Source organism: Nycticebus coucang, chromosome 16, assembly GCF_027406575.1.
Source record: "Nycticebus coucang isolate mNycCou1 chromosome 16, mNycCou1.pri, whole genome shotgun sequence".
In the NCBI taxonomy this organism is placed as follows: domain Eukaryota; kingdom Metazoa; phylum Chordata; class Mammalia; order Primates; family Lorisidae; genus Nycticebus; species Nycticebus coucang.
In genome coordinates, this window is record NC_069795.1 from 41,998,439 (window position 1) to 42,014,848 (window position 16,410).

The 16,410-nt window shown below is 34.4% G+C and overlaps 1 protein-coding gene across 2 annotated transcripts in view; it reads left to right on the plus strand.

The window, feature by feature from the left end:
• Positions 1-16,410, plus strand: part of EPHA3 (EPH receptor A3) — a 330,559-nt gene that overhangs the window by 80,907 nt on the left and 233,242 nt on the right. For both annotated transcript variants that reach the window (XM_053565304.1, XM_053565305.1), the window contains exon 3: positions 11,082-11,742. In XM_053565304.1, coding sequence (XP_053421279.1) covers positions 11,082-11,742 — 661 coding nt within the window. The remainder of the gene's footprint in view (positions 1-11,081; positions 11,743-16,410) is intronic.

The following is a 16,410-nucleotide window of genomic DNA, read 5'->3' on the forward strand; positions in this document are numbered from 1 at the left end:
TCCAACTAACATGCATCCTAGATGGTTTGGGAAACTACTGACAAGTTTGGGAAACTACTACCAACTCAACACCTTGGAGGTTCAGGCAAGTCATAGGCTTGAAATTACAATCATAGGCTCAAGTATCCTGAAGCTTTTGTGTGTCATTGCCAGATACCCTCAAAGACAGAAGCTTCAGGGGGACAGAGGCCCAAGATCACAAGAGCAGGCTCAGGTCTCAGAATCCAGGTTTCCCAGAGCCCAGATCAGGGATAGTGAAAAGAAGTGAAGTCAAATAGAACCTGGTGAAGTGTGGAGTGTTATAAAGCCAAACTTTTATTCCACTTAGAAGCGCAAATTTATTATAGATAAAAGACTCCGGACTCATTTATAATAAAAATATAAATCGGCCAGATAGTTGGTTACTGTTTTTCATTAATTAGATTTATTGAATTTCAACACAATAAAATAAATTTACTCTTGTTTGAAATTGTGGTGGCCTTAAATAATCTCCAGAAACTCTAAATAAATAAAAAAGGAATAGGAAATATGGAAAGTTTAAATTTAAAATACATTCCTACCATTATATAAGGGAAAAGAAAACTCCACTGTGTTCCAGTGACATTTTTGGTTAGCTTAGATTCACTAGAGTTACAGCAATTAATATTTGTTTTCCAGATGCTACTCATAGTTACAGTCATTTTAAACAGGCAGTTTACTTTTATTCAGAACATCTTCAGGAAGTGTTCACTATTATTTTTCCCATTTTACACATATGCAAATTAAATCATGTGTATCAAATCTTGTAGTTATTAAGTAGCCAGGCAAGGTTTCAAACACAGAATCTGTCCATCCCTAGTGCTTAGACTCTTAAATCTGGGCTCCACAACGTGCCCCATGCATAAAGAATCAAAAATGCTCCTGTGAAGCATCGTTGCTATGCTCGTGGAAAGAACAGTAGAAAAGATCTCTGCAGCTTTGAAATCAGTGCTGTAAAACAGCTCAAATTTCAGAGAAGTGCTCAAAAGAATTACCTCTATTTTGTTAAAAAAATAAACTTGACTATCTGAAGATCTGTAAAACTTAGCATATGTTCCACAGCGACATGAGTTAATTTCATTTCCGTCACTCTGAGTGCTCCACAGGTATATTGTAAATTGCTATGAATAATAGTGGCTGTGACCCATTATCATAGCAGGAAATTACATGAATCTCACAACTGATATGAAATGTGCTGCTGTCACTGTTATGCATTAATTTCTAAGTAGTTGGCCATTTGTAATAATTCTGTAAATGTCCATCTTAGCACAGTTTTCAATCTAGACAAGTTAAGCCAATGTGCATGGAATTGCTCCCATTATTTTCGAGCAGTTATACTGAATTCTGAAATTACCTTTTTATTGGGTAATTTAACCTTGAACGTATTTCTAAGAATTGGAAACATGATAGTCTCATTGTCCTAGTCCCTAATATTTACAGGAAATTTATTCTATAAAAAGTAAAGCCACTTGGCTACAGATGAACAGGAGGACAGAGTGAGAAAATCTCTGATGAATGTCAACAGTTTATTTTTCTACTTTTATAGAATAGATAAATGGTTTATTATGTGATTTCTTTAACTGTATTGACTTTGCCTTTATTGAACTAAATTTCAGATAATGGTATAATTCATGGTCATAGCTTTAAAAAGAGCTATTTTGGTGATTTTAGGTCTCCTTTACGTTACAAATAGAAACACAGTAGAGTCTCCATAGTTGACCACCTGCCTACACTTCCTTAAGTTGACCTAGTTTCATAGACTGGACATGCACCACACATATGTCTCAGTCCAGGAGGCCTAGTTCCTTATGTCGACCACTTCCATATATTGACAGCTTTTCTACAGTACCTTGGGTGAACAACTTACAGAGGTTCCACTATATTTCATAATTCAAATATAAAATGTGTATAATGCAAATTATGATTTTCTTATCATTCCTTTGATACTGACGCTCTTCCCCTCTCAGGAAAAATAAATTCAAATAACAGATTTAATTGAAAACTTTTGACTATGGTGAATTTTAGATATGGTCTCCCCGTGATATAGTCTACATTTTAGTATATAATTTCTCTTGCAAATTATGCCTCTGGCTAGAAATTCACTTTTTGGTAAGCCTTTAAGCGTTTTTAAACATTTTTGAAAATTTTTTTCACTGGCTCCCCACCATATCTCAGAACTTCGGATTCTTTTTGCTCATCTTCCCAAAATTTTTTCACCATATATTCCAAAGATCTTTATTATAAATTTACTAATGCACGGTTTCTAGAAATTTATTTTCATCTTCTTTTTTCTACAAAACTGGTATAGGTCTTATATTTACTCCTTGAGGGCCATTCTCTGACACATAATTATACAGAGTGCTGATTTCTTAAACCCAATGTTTTATGTAACCAAAAGCACAACATCTGTGCTTTGTTTATTATACAACTTTGACATTGGCATATGAGATGCCATATAATTTAGTAAATCTCTGTAGGATACTTACTTGGTTTTAGGCACAAGGCTAGATGCTTGGGAGGGGAAGATGATCCAACTAGAGATGTGTCAGGCAGAAAGAACAATAAATAGAAAGATGAATGACTCTGTCAATATAAAAAACAAGGGATATGGTTGGTAGACAAAATGCTTCTTAAGAATAAGCACCCTAACTTTTTCATTACTACATTATTGATACAGAGCTTGGAACATACTAGTTAATCAATAAGCACAAATTGAATGTTCTTGGAAGGAGATTTATAGACAATTCAGGACACTGTCTGACAGAGAAAAATTAAAGAAATCCATTTATTTATATAATTGAGCTTTGAATTTTTTGTTATTTTTGATGCTTCATCTTTGAGTACAAATAGGAATCTTTCTGAAATATGTTTTAGATGTCAAAAAATCCTAAGATAATAAGGTTTCTCACCCTCTTCACATGTGGATATATATCTTATGCATTCATAAGAAAAAATGCATCTCTTTATAATCTGTTGGGAAATGTTCAGTGTATATTCATTCAACAGAAGTCTTCTTTAGAACTCCTGTGTGGATCATTGCAGGGGTCTTTCTCAAACTCTCCTTTTCTCCCTAGAGTACCAACTCCCAGCCTGGAGCTCCCCATGCCTCTTTTCGGTAGTTCCTCACTACTGTGAGTAGTAAAGGAAGCAGAGATGTGTCACATTGCCCACATCATTTCAGGCCTTTCTGGTCTAAGCATAGCAGGTCCTCAAATAACTTGCTATGAAAAGTACTCACTTTGGTCACTGTTGCAAACAGAATATGGAAATAGATACCTTCAACGACTTTCAAGATAAACATCATGAAACTGGATTGACTTTAATAAATGTAGTGTGTATATTTACAAATGGTCCACCTTCCATGACAGGAATGCATGAAGGGTTTATTGCACAGATTAAAGAAGTTATTAGCAAATCCAGATGCTATCATTTCTTTTCATGGTATATTGCATCATCAAAATTTCAGTGCTAAATCTACTACTTAAAGTAACACTTTGCAGCAATTATAAATATTGTTATCTATAGTTGTGCAAATTCACCACCACATCATCAGTTTCACAACATGATGAAGTTTAGTGATTTGCCATCATTCTAAAGTACATTGGCTATTGCAGACGCAGGTGTTAGCCAAAATTTTATTTCTGTGAGAACAGATAGTTAAATTTTGTGAAGAACAGAATCAGCAATGTGAATTATTGAAATGAGATAGCTATAGGAATGAAGCATTTCTGTGTGATAGGTCAGATCAAAAAGACTTGAATATTTCATTGCAAGGTAAAACTCAGTATGTATATGGTATGTGGCAAAACCCTACACATTTAATTAAAAAAAACAAACTATCTGTTTTCAAAACACTTCTTCAAAAGGAAATTTCAGATGAACATTTTCCTCAGTTAGCAAAGGTTATTGACGACCAGGATGGTGTATGTGAATCATTCCAAGAATGCAGCTGTTATAGACCTATTAATTGGAGAATACAATGAGAGGTTCACTGACATTGAGAATCATGACATCACACTCAAATAGCATTCCAGCCTCACCTCACTGATATTACCCATGCACATATAGAGCTAGAGATGTAATTGATTAAACTCTCAGTAGATGAAATTTGAAAGTCATTGTTTGATGCTAACAAAGATCCAATTGCAATATGGCCAAATGCAGTAGAATAACCACACCTTTGGTAACATGCCTGAAATTTTTTCATTTTGTTTTTCAATTACTTATTGGTGTAGATCTACATTCTCCTATCAAACCCAAATTAAGACGCCCTTAAGGTCACAAATGATTGGTAACCATTTGGAAGATTAACTGAAACAGCATGGATCTCCATGCTGTAACCTATATTCAAATGCTTTTCAAGAAAAAATAAATACAGCAAAGTTATTAAAAGGTTAGTTAACATTAAAATTAACAAATGGTTTAAATTTTTGGAATTATTAAGTCTATAATAATTAGATTTTTAAAAAATAATGTGCATTTTAAATATAACTAAAAGAAGTTTCTTAAATGCAGTCTTATTTAATTACAGCTAAATTAATGTGACGTTTCAACAGGAAAAGGTTCTCCATCCCCGGTTTAGCCAGAACTCACAAATGCTAATTTAGAGAAATTAGACAGACTGTAGTCACATTATGGGACATCTGTTCAAAGATGCAAAGAGTCATGGCAACAGCCTCGACACCCCAGCTGGGAGAGTAATTCAAATGAAAGCCCCTGGAAGGGTAAAGCTGAAATTGGTGTAGTTCTTATCTCCGTCTAGGGGATTTAAGGAATTATGGAAATGAAATGAAATATAGGTGTCTATGAGCCCAATGTGAGGTTCTGGGTAAATAGACAGAGGAGACCTAAGCATCCTCACACAATCCAGCTGTGGAGAGATGAATGCCTTCAATAGCCTGCATCTTACTAAAACTGCCTTGAGTACCAAGACCTCTCCAATATCCCTAAGAATCTCCAAGCAGGAATCTTATATCATTTTCTTCCTAACTCTTCCTCTAACTCCCTAAAAACTTTTGTTTGTTTTCCTCCATACTAATCTCTCATTTCACCTCTTGCCTGGTTTTCCAGATCTTTTCAGTGAACTTTCCCCAAACTGGGCTGTTGGCTTCCTTATATTCAATGAGACAGTACTTATACCTATATCAAATGTCTGCTGAATACTTAACAGAGGTCCTCAAACTTTTTAAAGAGGGGGCCAGTTACTGTCCCTCAGACTGTTGGAGGGCTGGACTATACTTTAAATTATATGTATATAAACAAATTCCTAGGCACACTGCACATATCTTATTTTGAAGTAAAAAACAAAACAGGAATAAATACAATCACACCGCCTCGTGTGGAGTTTGAGGACCCCTGACAGAAATTAAAGGGAGGTGGGGAATGAATGGTAGTCATTATTATTAAGATAACCGTCCATATCGTCCCAGACATGCCTCTCCTCATCATTCCTGTCCTTAGATTCTGGCCACATCTTGTTGATGATGTGGAGGAGATTTCAACATCATATCTTCTTCTTCTTTTTCTCTGATCTGTTGGCACTAATGTAATTCTCTGAATCCCCCCATATACCCACACCCACACACACTTCAATTTGTCATTTGTTTCAATTCTTTTATATTACTCAATATTTTTGTATCATATTATTTATACATATATGTATAAGTGTGTGTATATATATATATATATATATTTGTGTGTACATTTGAGACCAGAATCTTCTAAGAAAAACTCCTGTAAGTAGAAATGTAATGATTTTTGCAGCTAAATCTGTGCCTGGCACCTAACAGCAACAGCCTGTGGTTAGAGATTATGCATACATGCTTAAAATGCTGGTGCAAGGTAGATGCTCAAACACTTGTAGGATGAAGACTGAATTTTTAAATAACTATGAGTGTTTATAGGGGAAAGAAATATTAGAATAAGAACCACTAGTGGAGAAAGGAATACCATAACCTAACTTAATATCAATTAAAATTATTTTGTCCAATTTTAAACATCAGTATAATTTTGTAAAATACAGACTATGCATTTCTTATTAACCACTGAAATGCAAACTTAATGTAACAACCATGGTAATAGTAAAGTTGCTTTTTATTTTCATCCGCAAATTTCTAAGTAACTAATTTTAAGCTTTTAGAGGTAAATCCTGAAGTTAATTTTTCTCACAGTTTTAATATTTTCCAAATCATATTATCCTGTGCACTTAATGTTTTGCAGCTTCTACCTCTCTTAAAGAAAATGTAGCCTCCCCACTTACTCTCTGTTAGCAACTAGCTAAGCATGTTTTCCATAAGGATAATTTATGTTAACAATAAGTATAAATGCTTAATTACTACAGCTCGTAATTATAAGTATAATGCTTATTACTATAAGTATATAATGCTTTATGCTATAAGTATAAATGCTTATTACTATAGCTAGAACGATAGTTACTAGGTTAAATGCCAATTAATTATTGAAAATATGTGTTTCCTCCAAAATGCATATTTTATTCAATGACAAGGAACTGTGCTATTTAGAAATTAGAAACAAGAGTCTCCTCAATATGCTACACTACCTTGGTGAGGGAGAGATTCACTTTGATTAAGCTATTGGGGGTTACTTTCAGTGTGACCTCTCCAGGAAGAGGAAGTTTGGATCATAGGTTTCTTATAGTTGCAATAATCTGGAAGAAGATAAAAATCAATGAACCCAGCCCTGGCCTCCAATAATAAAAGACTAGAGTAGAAATTGGAAAGCCAGACTGGAGATCAGAGCTGTTGTGCTCAGAGCATTTGAGCTTTAGAAAGTGTTGTGAGCTCTTCCTGAGTCTGTATCCCATTTTTATTTATTTATTTTTTATTAAGTCATTTGTACATAGATCATGAATACATTTATGCCATTATGGAATTTGATGTGTTGATTATTTGTACAAATTGGAGTGCTTACATTCTACTAATCAAAATAGACTTCACCTCGTTTACCCAATTGCAGAGTTAAGACATTTGTGTTCTACACCTGATAGATCCAACTTGTACTTGCAATATGCACCATAGGTGTGGTCCCCCTACTAACCCTCCCTCTATCGAACCACCCCCCTCCCTTCCCCTTTTCCTCCCCTTCTCTCCTTCATCCTAGGCTATAGTTGTGTTTCATTTTTCATATACAAGTGTGAGTGATTATAAATTGGTTTCACAGTAGTACTGAGTACATTGGATATTTTTTTCCATTCCTGAGATACTTTACTAAGAAGAATGTTTCCAGCTCCATCCATGTAAACATAAAAGAGGTAAAGTCTCCATTTTTTACTGCTGCATAGTATTCCATGGTATACATATACACAATGTATTAATCCATGGGCGCTTGGGCTTCTTCCATGACTTGGCGATTATGAATTGAGCTGCAATGAACAATCTGGTGCAAATATCTTTATTGCTAAATGATTTTTGATCCTTTGATATACACCTAGAAGAGGAATTGCAGGAGCAAATGGCAGGTCTACCTTTAGACCCCTGAGTGTTCTCCAAATTTCCTTCCAAAAGGAACATACTAGTTTGCATTCCCAGCAGCAGTGCAGAAGTGTTCCCTTTTCTCCACCTCCACACCAGCGTCTGTAGTTTTGGGATTTTGTGATGTGGGCTATTCTTATTGGAGTTAGATGGTATCTCAGAGTAGTTTTGGTTTGCATTTCTCTGATTAAAGATGATGAGCATTTTTTCATGTGTCTGTAGACCATGTGCCTGTCTTCTTCAGAGAAGCTTCTGTTCATGTCTCTTGCCCACAATGAAATGGGATCACTTGTTTTTTTCTTAGTGATAAGTTTACATCCCCTTTTGGTGAAGACAACATTACTGCCAGACACCATCACAGAGACATTGATTTAAGGATTAGAAAAATGAAGAGAAAGATGATTTTCACAACCAAACTCTGTATGCCACCAATTCCGCAGGTCTTCCATTTTCTTTTTTCCAAGTCTGCCTTGAGACAATTACTATGCCATATAGAATCTCTAATAATTTATGAGCATTGCACATTAGTCTCTGAGTAGAAAAATGCATAAGTTTGACCATTCCTTAAATTTATAATGCAGAAGCATTATTACAGTACCTTTAATTAATGGTTTACCTTATTGCTGCTGCTACTGAGAAAATACTTATTTAAGGATTTTATTTCTACTGTCTTCAGTTCTCAGCAAATGCTGGAGTTAGAGGCTCACTATTCCTGCAGTGGTCTGAGATGACAAGCCACCATTACTTACGAGCAATTTGGTCTTCATTACAAATTGATGAAGTGATAATTGCTCTCTGCAACCTTTTATGTACAAAGAAGCTAGTGCTGTTTGCATTATCTTTTCACAATTTATACCTCTGTATTCAAGGACTTGTGATAGCTTGCCAAATGTTAAACTACACTGGGATCTTAATAATTAAAATCATATTTTACATCAATTTATGAAAATCTCTAACAAAGTGTTCTGTTTGATGTCTACTAAAGTGCTGTTCATTGCAGAAGAAATTTTCAAATGATTCATGATAGTAACAATATATTCTTATTAGGAAATCTTGGTTTATAAAATGTAAAATCAATTGGTTTATTTTCAAACAATATTGTCATGGTATAACTTTCTCTAAAGTGGTCTCAGAAAGCAATAATTCTCTGGAGATTTTGCTAACGCTATACTTTATAATGCCATTGTAGAACCAACGTAATAACTGTGGGTTCCGCATAACACTGACCAGAAATTTTTAAAATGAACAGACTCTTTTATTCATTACTGTTTTTTTCTGATATTAAACTTATATATTGATTTTGCTGTGAACGTGACTGTTATAGGCACCTCACTGTCTAATTCTTATAACTGAGACTGTCATATACAGTTTACTTCTTAAAATCTCCCTATATAATACATATATATAATGGAGGTTTAGAAATAGTAATTGGCATTATTAAAAGTGTGATAAAAGTATGATATTATTTTTTTCTATATTAAGAAACAAAAATATCTTATATTACTTCTAGGGTTTTCTAAAATAGTCCTAATTTGTTTCCTTATTGGACCTTGAGTGTGACAATAAAATCAGGCCAATTTTGCCTCTAGAAAATAAGTCGCCCTCTTGTATTTTACATCCTGAGTGATCAAGGTTATTAAAATAAATAGCAATTTTTGCTCATTTTTTGTTTGTATACTGGTACCGGAGCTAGGAAGAATTATGAATTTTAAAACTGTGTTTTTCCAATGGCTGGAGTCCACAAATTCTTCTGATTGTTTAAACACCTGGATATAAATAATTTACTTTTTCCTAATGAGGCTTAAAGCCCAAATAAATGCCATGTTCCTTTGACAATAATTACCATCAATTTATAATTTAATGTTTTATTTCATGTTGTGATTAGATATTGTGGGTTATAATTGCCATGTATCTCTAATACATAGACATAAAGTAATATACTCTAGATGCTATTGATCTAGTTAAAAATGTTGAAAATCTGCTGTTCCTGATGAAGATCATGACACTCATTATTGAAGAAAAATTCAGAGACACATTTATAATGGGCTTCACAGAATTTTATTTATCTATGAACTTTAAATATATTCTCTAGAAGAATTTTTTATTGCTTAATTATATAAGAAAAATAGTTTTGGGGTCTATCCCAAAAGATGAAGTTCTGTACTGCATACTATGGAGGTTATGAAGAAATCCAAAATTTGGCCCAGATGTTTAAAACAAAAACTAAGCTAACTCTGCATTTTTCATGAATTAAATTTACAGGTGAACAGAGCAATTAAGGGTTATATAATAAAGAAATGTTAAGGATGGTAGGGTTAATAGCAGACACAGAGGAGAAAAGGGCACAGCCACCAGGTTGTATTATAAGAAAGGAAAAAGGAACAGAAAATCCAGTGGTCTTTTGAACATAGCCAGAGAGTTCATGTTGACAAGAATAGTATGTGTGTAAATTAAATATGTAATTAATCTCAATTTAAACTTTTAGAACAACTGACACGTAATTTAGGACCCATTTTTAGAGAAATGTAAATGCCAAACCAAAGAGTTTAAAAGTTTTTTCATAGCAATAGGGAGCCACAAATGACTTTAAATTCAAGAATGCCATGACAAAATGTGTTTTCCTGGAAGCAGTAGGCAAAGTCAGGCATGGTAAAAAGAAAGTGTAGAAACAGCTAATATAAGAGTTTTAGGATCATGGGGAACACAACCAATACGCTATCAGATGAAAAGCTTTTCAAAATCTCTCCTAAGGATTACAGAAAGCTCTGCTTTCCTGTTCTAAATGGTCTTAAAACTTTTAAAGTCTTTTTACACTGAAAAAGTTGCATCAGGGTAAATTTGACTACACAGTAATGACCACAACCCCTAACTATACTTCTCTGTATATTTCTTGCTTATGTAGAAATCCAATGTGGGTAAAAGGCATTAAGAATTGAATGTTCACTGTGTCTTTATTATGCAAATCTAATTTTTTATTTATTTGGGGAGGAAGGGAGGTTTATTTATATTTTTACTTCAAATTTTCTCTCATAATTCCCTAACCTGTATCCATCCTTTAAGGTGAGAGGACATTAAAAAATCATTTAGAATCACTTTAGTATGTTATATATCAGTCATACCAAAAAACCTGGCATCAGTTGAGGAAAGATTAATAAACATGAATTTTAGTCGGTGATATTTTTCATTCTCTTTTAAAATAAGCAAACAAACAGAACCAAAAATATACAAAACCATATCATATTGTCCATTGACTCAACTGATTTGAGATTTTGATCTTGGAATGTTGGTCTAGGCTCAACTAAATATTTAGTAACTTTTTCCCGAATATCCAACAATTACAATGTATTGATATATGTTATTTAAAATTATTAATTATTTTGTGGCAAAAGCTCAGAGAACTGTGCAAATAATAAAACCTACAAACAGGTATGTTATAGATTGCTCCACATCATGTTTTTAAATAAGTAATGTTGAAGTTTCTGTTTATTTATCCTGTAGTTCCTATGATGTCTTTGATACCCTTATGTTCATTATTATCATTAATTCTGCCCCTCTCTCTCTTTGATTCTGCAGTGGGAAGAGATCAGTGGTGTCGATGAACATTACACACCTATCAGGACTTACCAGGTGTGCAACGTCATGGATCACAGTCAAAATAATTGGCTGAGGACAAACTGGGTCCCCAGGAACTCAGCTCAAAAGATTTACGTGGAGCTCAAGTTCACTCTGCGAGACTGTAACAGCATTCCATTGGTTTTGGGAACTTGCAAAGAGACATTCAATCTGTACTACATGGAGTCTGATGATGATCAAGGGATCAAATTCCGAGAACATCAGTTTATAAAGATTGACACCATTGCAGCTGATGAAAGTTTCACTCAGATGGACCTCGGGGATCGTATTCTTAAACTCAATACTGAGATTAGAGAAGTAGGTCCTGTCAACAAAAAGGGATTTTATTTGGCTTTTCAAGATGTTGGTGCTTGTGTGGCCTTGGTGTCTGTGCGGGTGTACTTCAAAAAGTGCCCATTCACAGTGAAGAATCTGGCTATGTTTCCAGACGTGGTACCCATGGACTCGCAGTCTCTAGTGGAGGTGAGAGGTTCTTGTGTCAACAACTCTAAGGAGGAAGACCCTCCAAGGATGTACTGCAGTACGGAAGGCGAATGGCTTGTACCCATTGGCAAGTGTTCCTGCAACGCTGGCTATGAAGAAAGAGGTTTCATGTGCCAAGGTAAGAGTCTGTTTTCTTTACTGGTATTTCTCACCTGTGAGTTTATTGTAGGGTAATTAAAAAATGAGCTCAGTCTGAACTCACTTGAAAGCAAAACTTGCCTCAAATGGACTGAAGGCTAGTTTCACACTATATTGTAGAAATATTAATGTGTTTGGTACACAGAGCTGGCCTGTACCACTAGAAGTGTACTGGTGTTTTATATGCGATTGTCAATTTTTTATTGCTATTTAATGACCATGGTAGTCTAACTCTAGACTAATTGAAAGGAAAAATCTTTTTTAGATAGAGGGTAGAGACATCTTTAGCACTCAGCTAATCCAACTCCAACAAAACTGGATGCTGGGCAGACTAGGCTGGTGCTCGTCTGTCTCAGGGGGATATTTACTTCATTGCTATGAAATGTTTTTTTGTCACTGATATGTGGGTATCAAGTAAGTGTTTACATAAAAAGGATTAGTGCTATAAGGAAGATTATTCAATTTAAAAATCAAGAGCTATTGTTTGTTTTTAAATTCTATTTGGAGCTCGATGATTTCGCCCTTGTTACTGCTCAGATTATCTGCAATGCATATTTGAAATTAATATAGTATTAGAGAACCTGAATTCTGTTATCAAGTTGATTTTTATTAAAGTTCTCTTTGTATTTTAAGTAGAATCAATACAAGGTCATTTTCTTTTTCTTTTTTTTTTGAGATAGAGTCTCATTTTGTCATCCTTGGTAGAGTCCTGTGGCGTAACAGTTCACAGCAACTTCAAACTCATGGGCTTAAGCAATTCTCTTGCCTCAGCCTCCCAAGTCACTGGGACTACAGGCACCCACCACAATGCCTGGCTATTTTTTGTTTGTTTGTGTTTGTTTGTTTTGTTTTCAGTGGGCCGGGGCTGGGTTTGAACCCACCAACCCTGGTGCATGTGGTTGGTCCCCTACTGACTGAGATAATGGGCGCCACCAAGGTCATTTTCTCATATAAAATTTTGTTTATCAGCTATGATATATAAAAATCATGCCACTTAATCCCAAAACTTATTAGCATTAGGCAGAGTTTTATATTTAAGGACATACAAAAATTATTATTTGAATTTTAAATGTATACAAATAAGGGAGAACTTAAGTACATAGTCCTAGGTATTTTGTCCATTTTAATACTTTGCTGTTATACATAGTACTCTGTTAAGGGAATTATTATAACTGAGTTTAGTATTCCACTCACAGTCATTCAGTAAGTCACTGTTCTTAAGTCTATATAGAAGAAATGAGTGTACTTTATATATAAATTGTCCTTTTTAAAATCTGAGCACAGCATAGCCTTTTGCTTTTGACTACCTACACATGGGACATTTTTTCAATTGTCCACTCTAGCCTCACACCCCTCAGTGTTTGTGGATCCTTGAAAAGCACCATCAGAATTGTTCCTAAAATCGTTTTGAAAGTCTTAAAATCAAAGCAACATACCAGCTTCTACTTGTTTATATACATAAGTAAATAACATCTCAATATCTTTATATTTTGCTTTGAATTGCATTTCATCACTACCATATTTCTGTCATATGTTATTGGTTAGATTCATTTTAAATAAAATTATGGAAGCCTAGGTCAGAAGGAAATTTAAAAATTATTAATTGAGTAAATATTTCATGAGCACCTACTTTATTCTAAACACTATAGTGGAATTCAAAGATTTTTCTTAAGCGTTCATTAATTAGCCACTTATTAGATACCATACGTCACGTTGATTTGCCAAATAATGTCTATCAGTTATCTCATTTATTTCTCAAAATAATTCACCAGATATTTACCACTATTGCTATCTTCATATCTTCATTTTAAGAATGAGGAAAACAAAGCTTTGACAGGTTTAAGGCCTTGCCTCAGGCCCCTCAGCAAGTTAATACTGGCATTGTTGTTATTGGAAATGATGTATTCTGGACCATTAATACTGGAACTGAGTTCTGAAACCAGGCAGTTTGGTTCGAAAACTTCAGTGTTAATGTTAACCAGTGCTGCATCTCTATGATTCAGGCTAATGATGTCTGAGACCAGGAGCCCACAACATAAATTCTGTAAGAGGACTGTATTCTGAAGGTAGAGTAGAGCCACAGTGTAGTCATAAAATAGCCAAGAGTCTATTATTGGAAGCCTTACCTGTATCATTTTATTTCCCCCATATTTGTTTTTAGATTTTTAAGAAAGAAGAATTATTAGCAAAAAAATCTTATTTTAGGAAGACTAAACTTAGCCTGGGTGGTATTTAATAAAAGTTTCATGTATGGATTGTCAAGTATCTTAGATAGGTAAATTAATTCAATAAGGGTTTCTGATCCCCTATTAGTGCACAGTAATAACGTGCCAGGCACAGGGGAAATGGAGCTGAATATTTCATTATATTTCCCATCTGTGAGCTCACCATCTAGTGTGAAAGACAGATGTAAAAGAATAATTTTAGTGCAAAACAAAACCATTTATCTTCTACCAGGGACACAATGTCCTTTAGCAGAGTAGGGTGAAGATATATTAATTTTGAATATTTCATAATTAATAATGGCAAATGTTATTTAATAATGGGGAGGCTTTGTGTTGAGAGTTTTGGATCCATTACCCTTGTGTTTAGAAACATTTAGGGTAGGCCTAAAGGGATAACTACCTTACACAGGTTACACAGCCAGAAGGTGAACTTTGTAACTTGTTTGTTGAAATATTACCTCAAAATGTGTAGGAGTCCCATTAGAGTAGCTATCTTCTGAGTTTGTGCCCCTGGATGCCTTAAGGAGGGTCTACATTTCATTAGTAGGTCATTTTCTGACTTTAGTAATGACACATTCCAAATTAATTATTCTACTCTAGACAGATAATTATGGCAGTTCAGTGAACTGAATGGTGAAACTGTGACAATATCCACTTGAGAGAAAAAAACATATTAATAAAAATGGTTGTATTCAAAAAAACACATCCATAATTTCCAGAACTATAAATAAAGTCAAAGATATCTCTGTAGAAGACCAGAATTAAAAACTATGCTCTTCATGCAGGTAATGTGTCCTTTCACAGCAGTTCAGTTTTCCTGAAATAAGAAAAAGTAGTAGGAAGTATAGCTTTACCATTTATTTAAATATTCAACATTTCTTGAGTCCCTAAGAGGTGCTAAAATCTGTACTGAACACTAGAAAGACGAGAAAGAGACTAATGATCATTATTACTGTTACTGCTACAGTAGTTTGGTTCATACTTCAAAACTGCGTATGAGGAGGAGAAAGAAATGGAGAGAGAGATGGTTTTAAAAGGTTTTGGTCTCTGTTTCTGAAAGAACATATATTTTAACTGATTTATTAAACAGAACTAAGTTAACACTAGTTCAAACTGGAAGATAACTTCTTAATGTTAATCGGGAAAGGAGAATGAACTATTTTTATAGGAGAGGAATGACAGACAAATACAATTTTTCTACAATAAGATCAAAATATGTTGCTGGTCATTGACTGTTTAGAGACAGGATGGAAAGGAATACTGGTAGCTAATGTTAATCATTCGAGTTTGATTGCATGCCAAGCAAACTGGAAACACGGGAAAAGCTCCCGCAGAGTAAAGAGTTCTTGTTACCATAAATTGAGTTAAATAGAAATGCACATGAACATTACTGGGCAAGCTTAAAGTGATAAGGAGTAAAGATGGGTAAGGAGAGTAAGAATCAGACATCAGATGTTGCTTACTGGAAGTGTCCCTAAAATGTCATTTTAAAATATGACTTTTATTTACATAAGTTATCTCTTAGTTTTAATGGAAGAGGAAGAATGCATGGTATCTCTTTTAATTTACCATGCGTGTAGCTCAAACCTTATTTGGGCCATATTCTTGGGATCTGGGCAAACTTGCTGCATGTGGACAGTGTGGTCCAATGTTGAGCTGAGTTGTTTTTATGTGATGTCAATAAACTTACTTTGAAAAGAGTTGCACTGGAGAATTCAAATTATAAAGTGACTTATTAAACTTAAATCATCTGTCATTTGCTTTCAATAATTTACAATCAATGTTTTATTTATTTCTCTTGGGACATCATTCATATGTCTTATATCTTGGCATAGATTTTTTTCACTGCCTCAATCTTTTTAAGATCGGAGGAGTTGGGAAATTGTGCATTGATACCATGTGCATAACTAATACATGGTACAAGTATCATAATTTTTTTTCTTTTTAATCCTGGCTAATGAATTATGTTGTCTGTTTTGGTTTAGTTTGCAGAGAAGAAATGAAAACAGTAATGGATTTTTACATAGTCAATTACATTTGAGGCAGCTAGTTGAAGGTTCTATAAATATTCCTTCTCATACAAACTTTGTTTAGACTTAGTGTACCAAATGCCTTATTAATGTCACTGAAGAATCTGCGGCTCTGTGCTTTATCTCCACACATTTAGTGTGGAATGCGAACTGTATTCCTTCTCCTTTTACATTAGCCGCTTAACAGACAAGTGTGTTTAATGTGATGTATAAGGACACCTAGGCATTTGATGACTACCTGAAATTATGTTTGTTTTACTCGTGACTTACGATGCCAGCTTTTCTTCTCTACTCATTGCAATGTCAATTCAGAAATTCTTAAACCAGCTGCCAAAGTCTCAGTACAAGATGATTTAAAGATTCTTCTTGCTCTGATGGAAGAGCTAAGGAAAA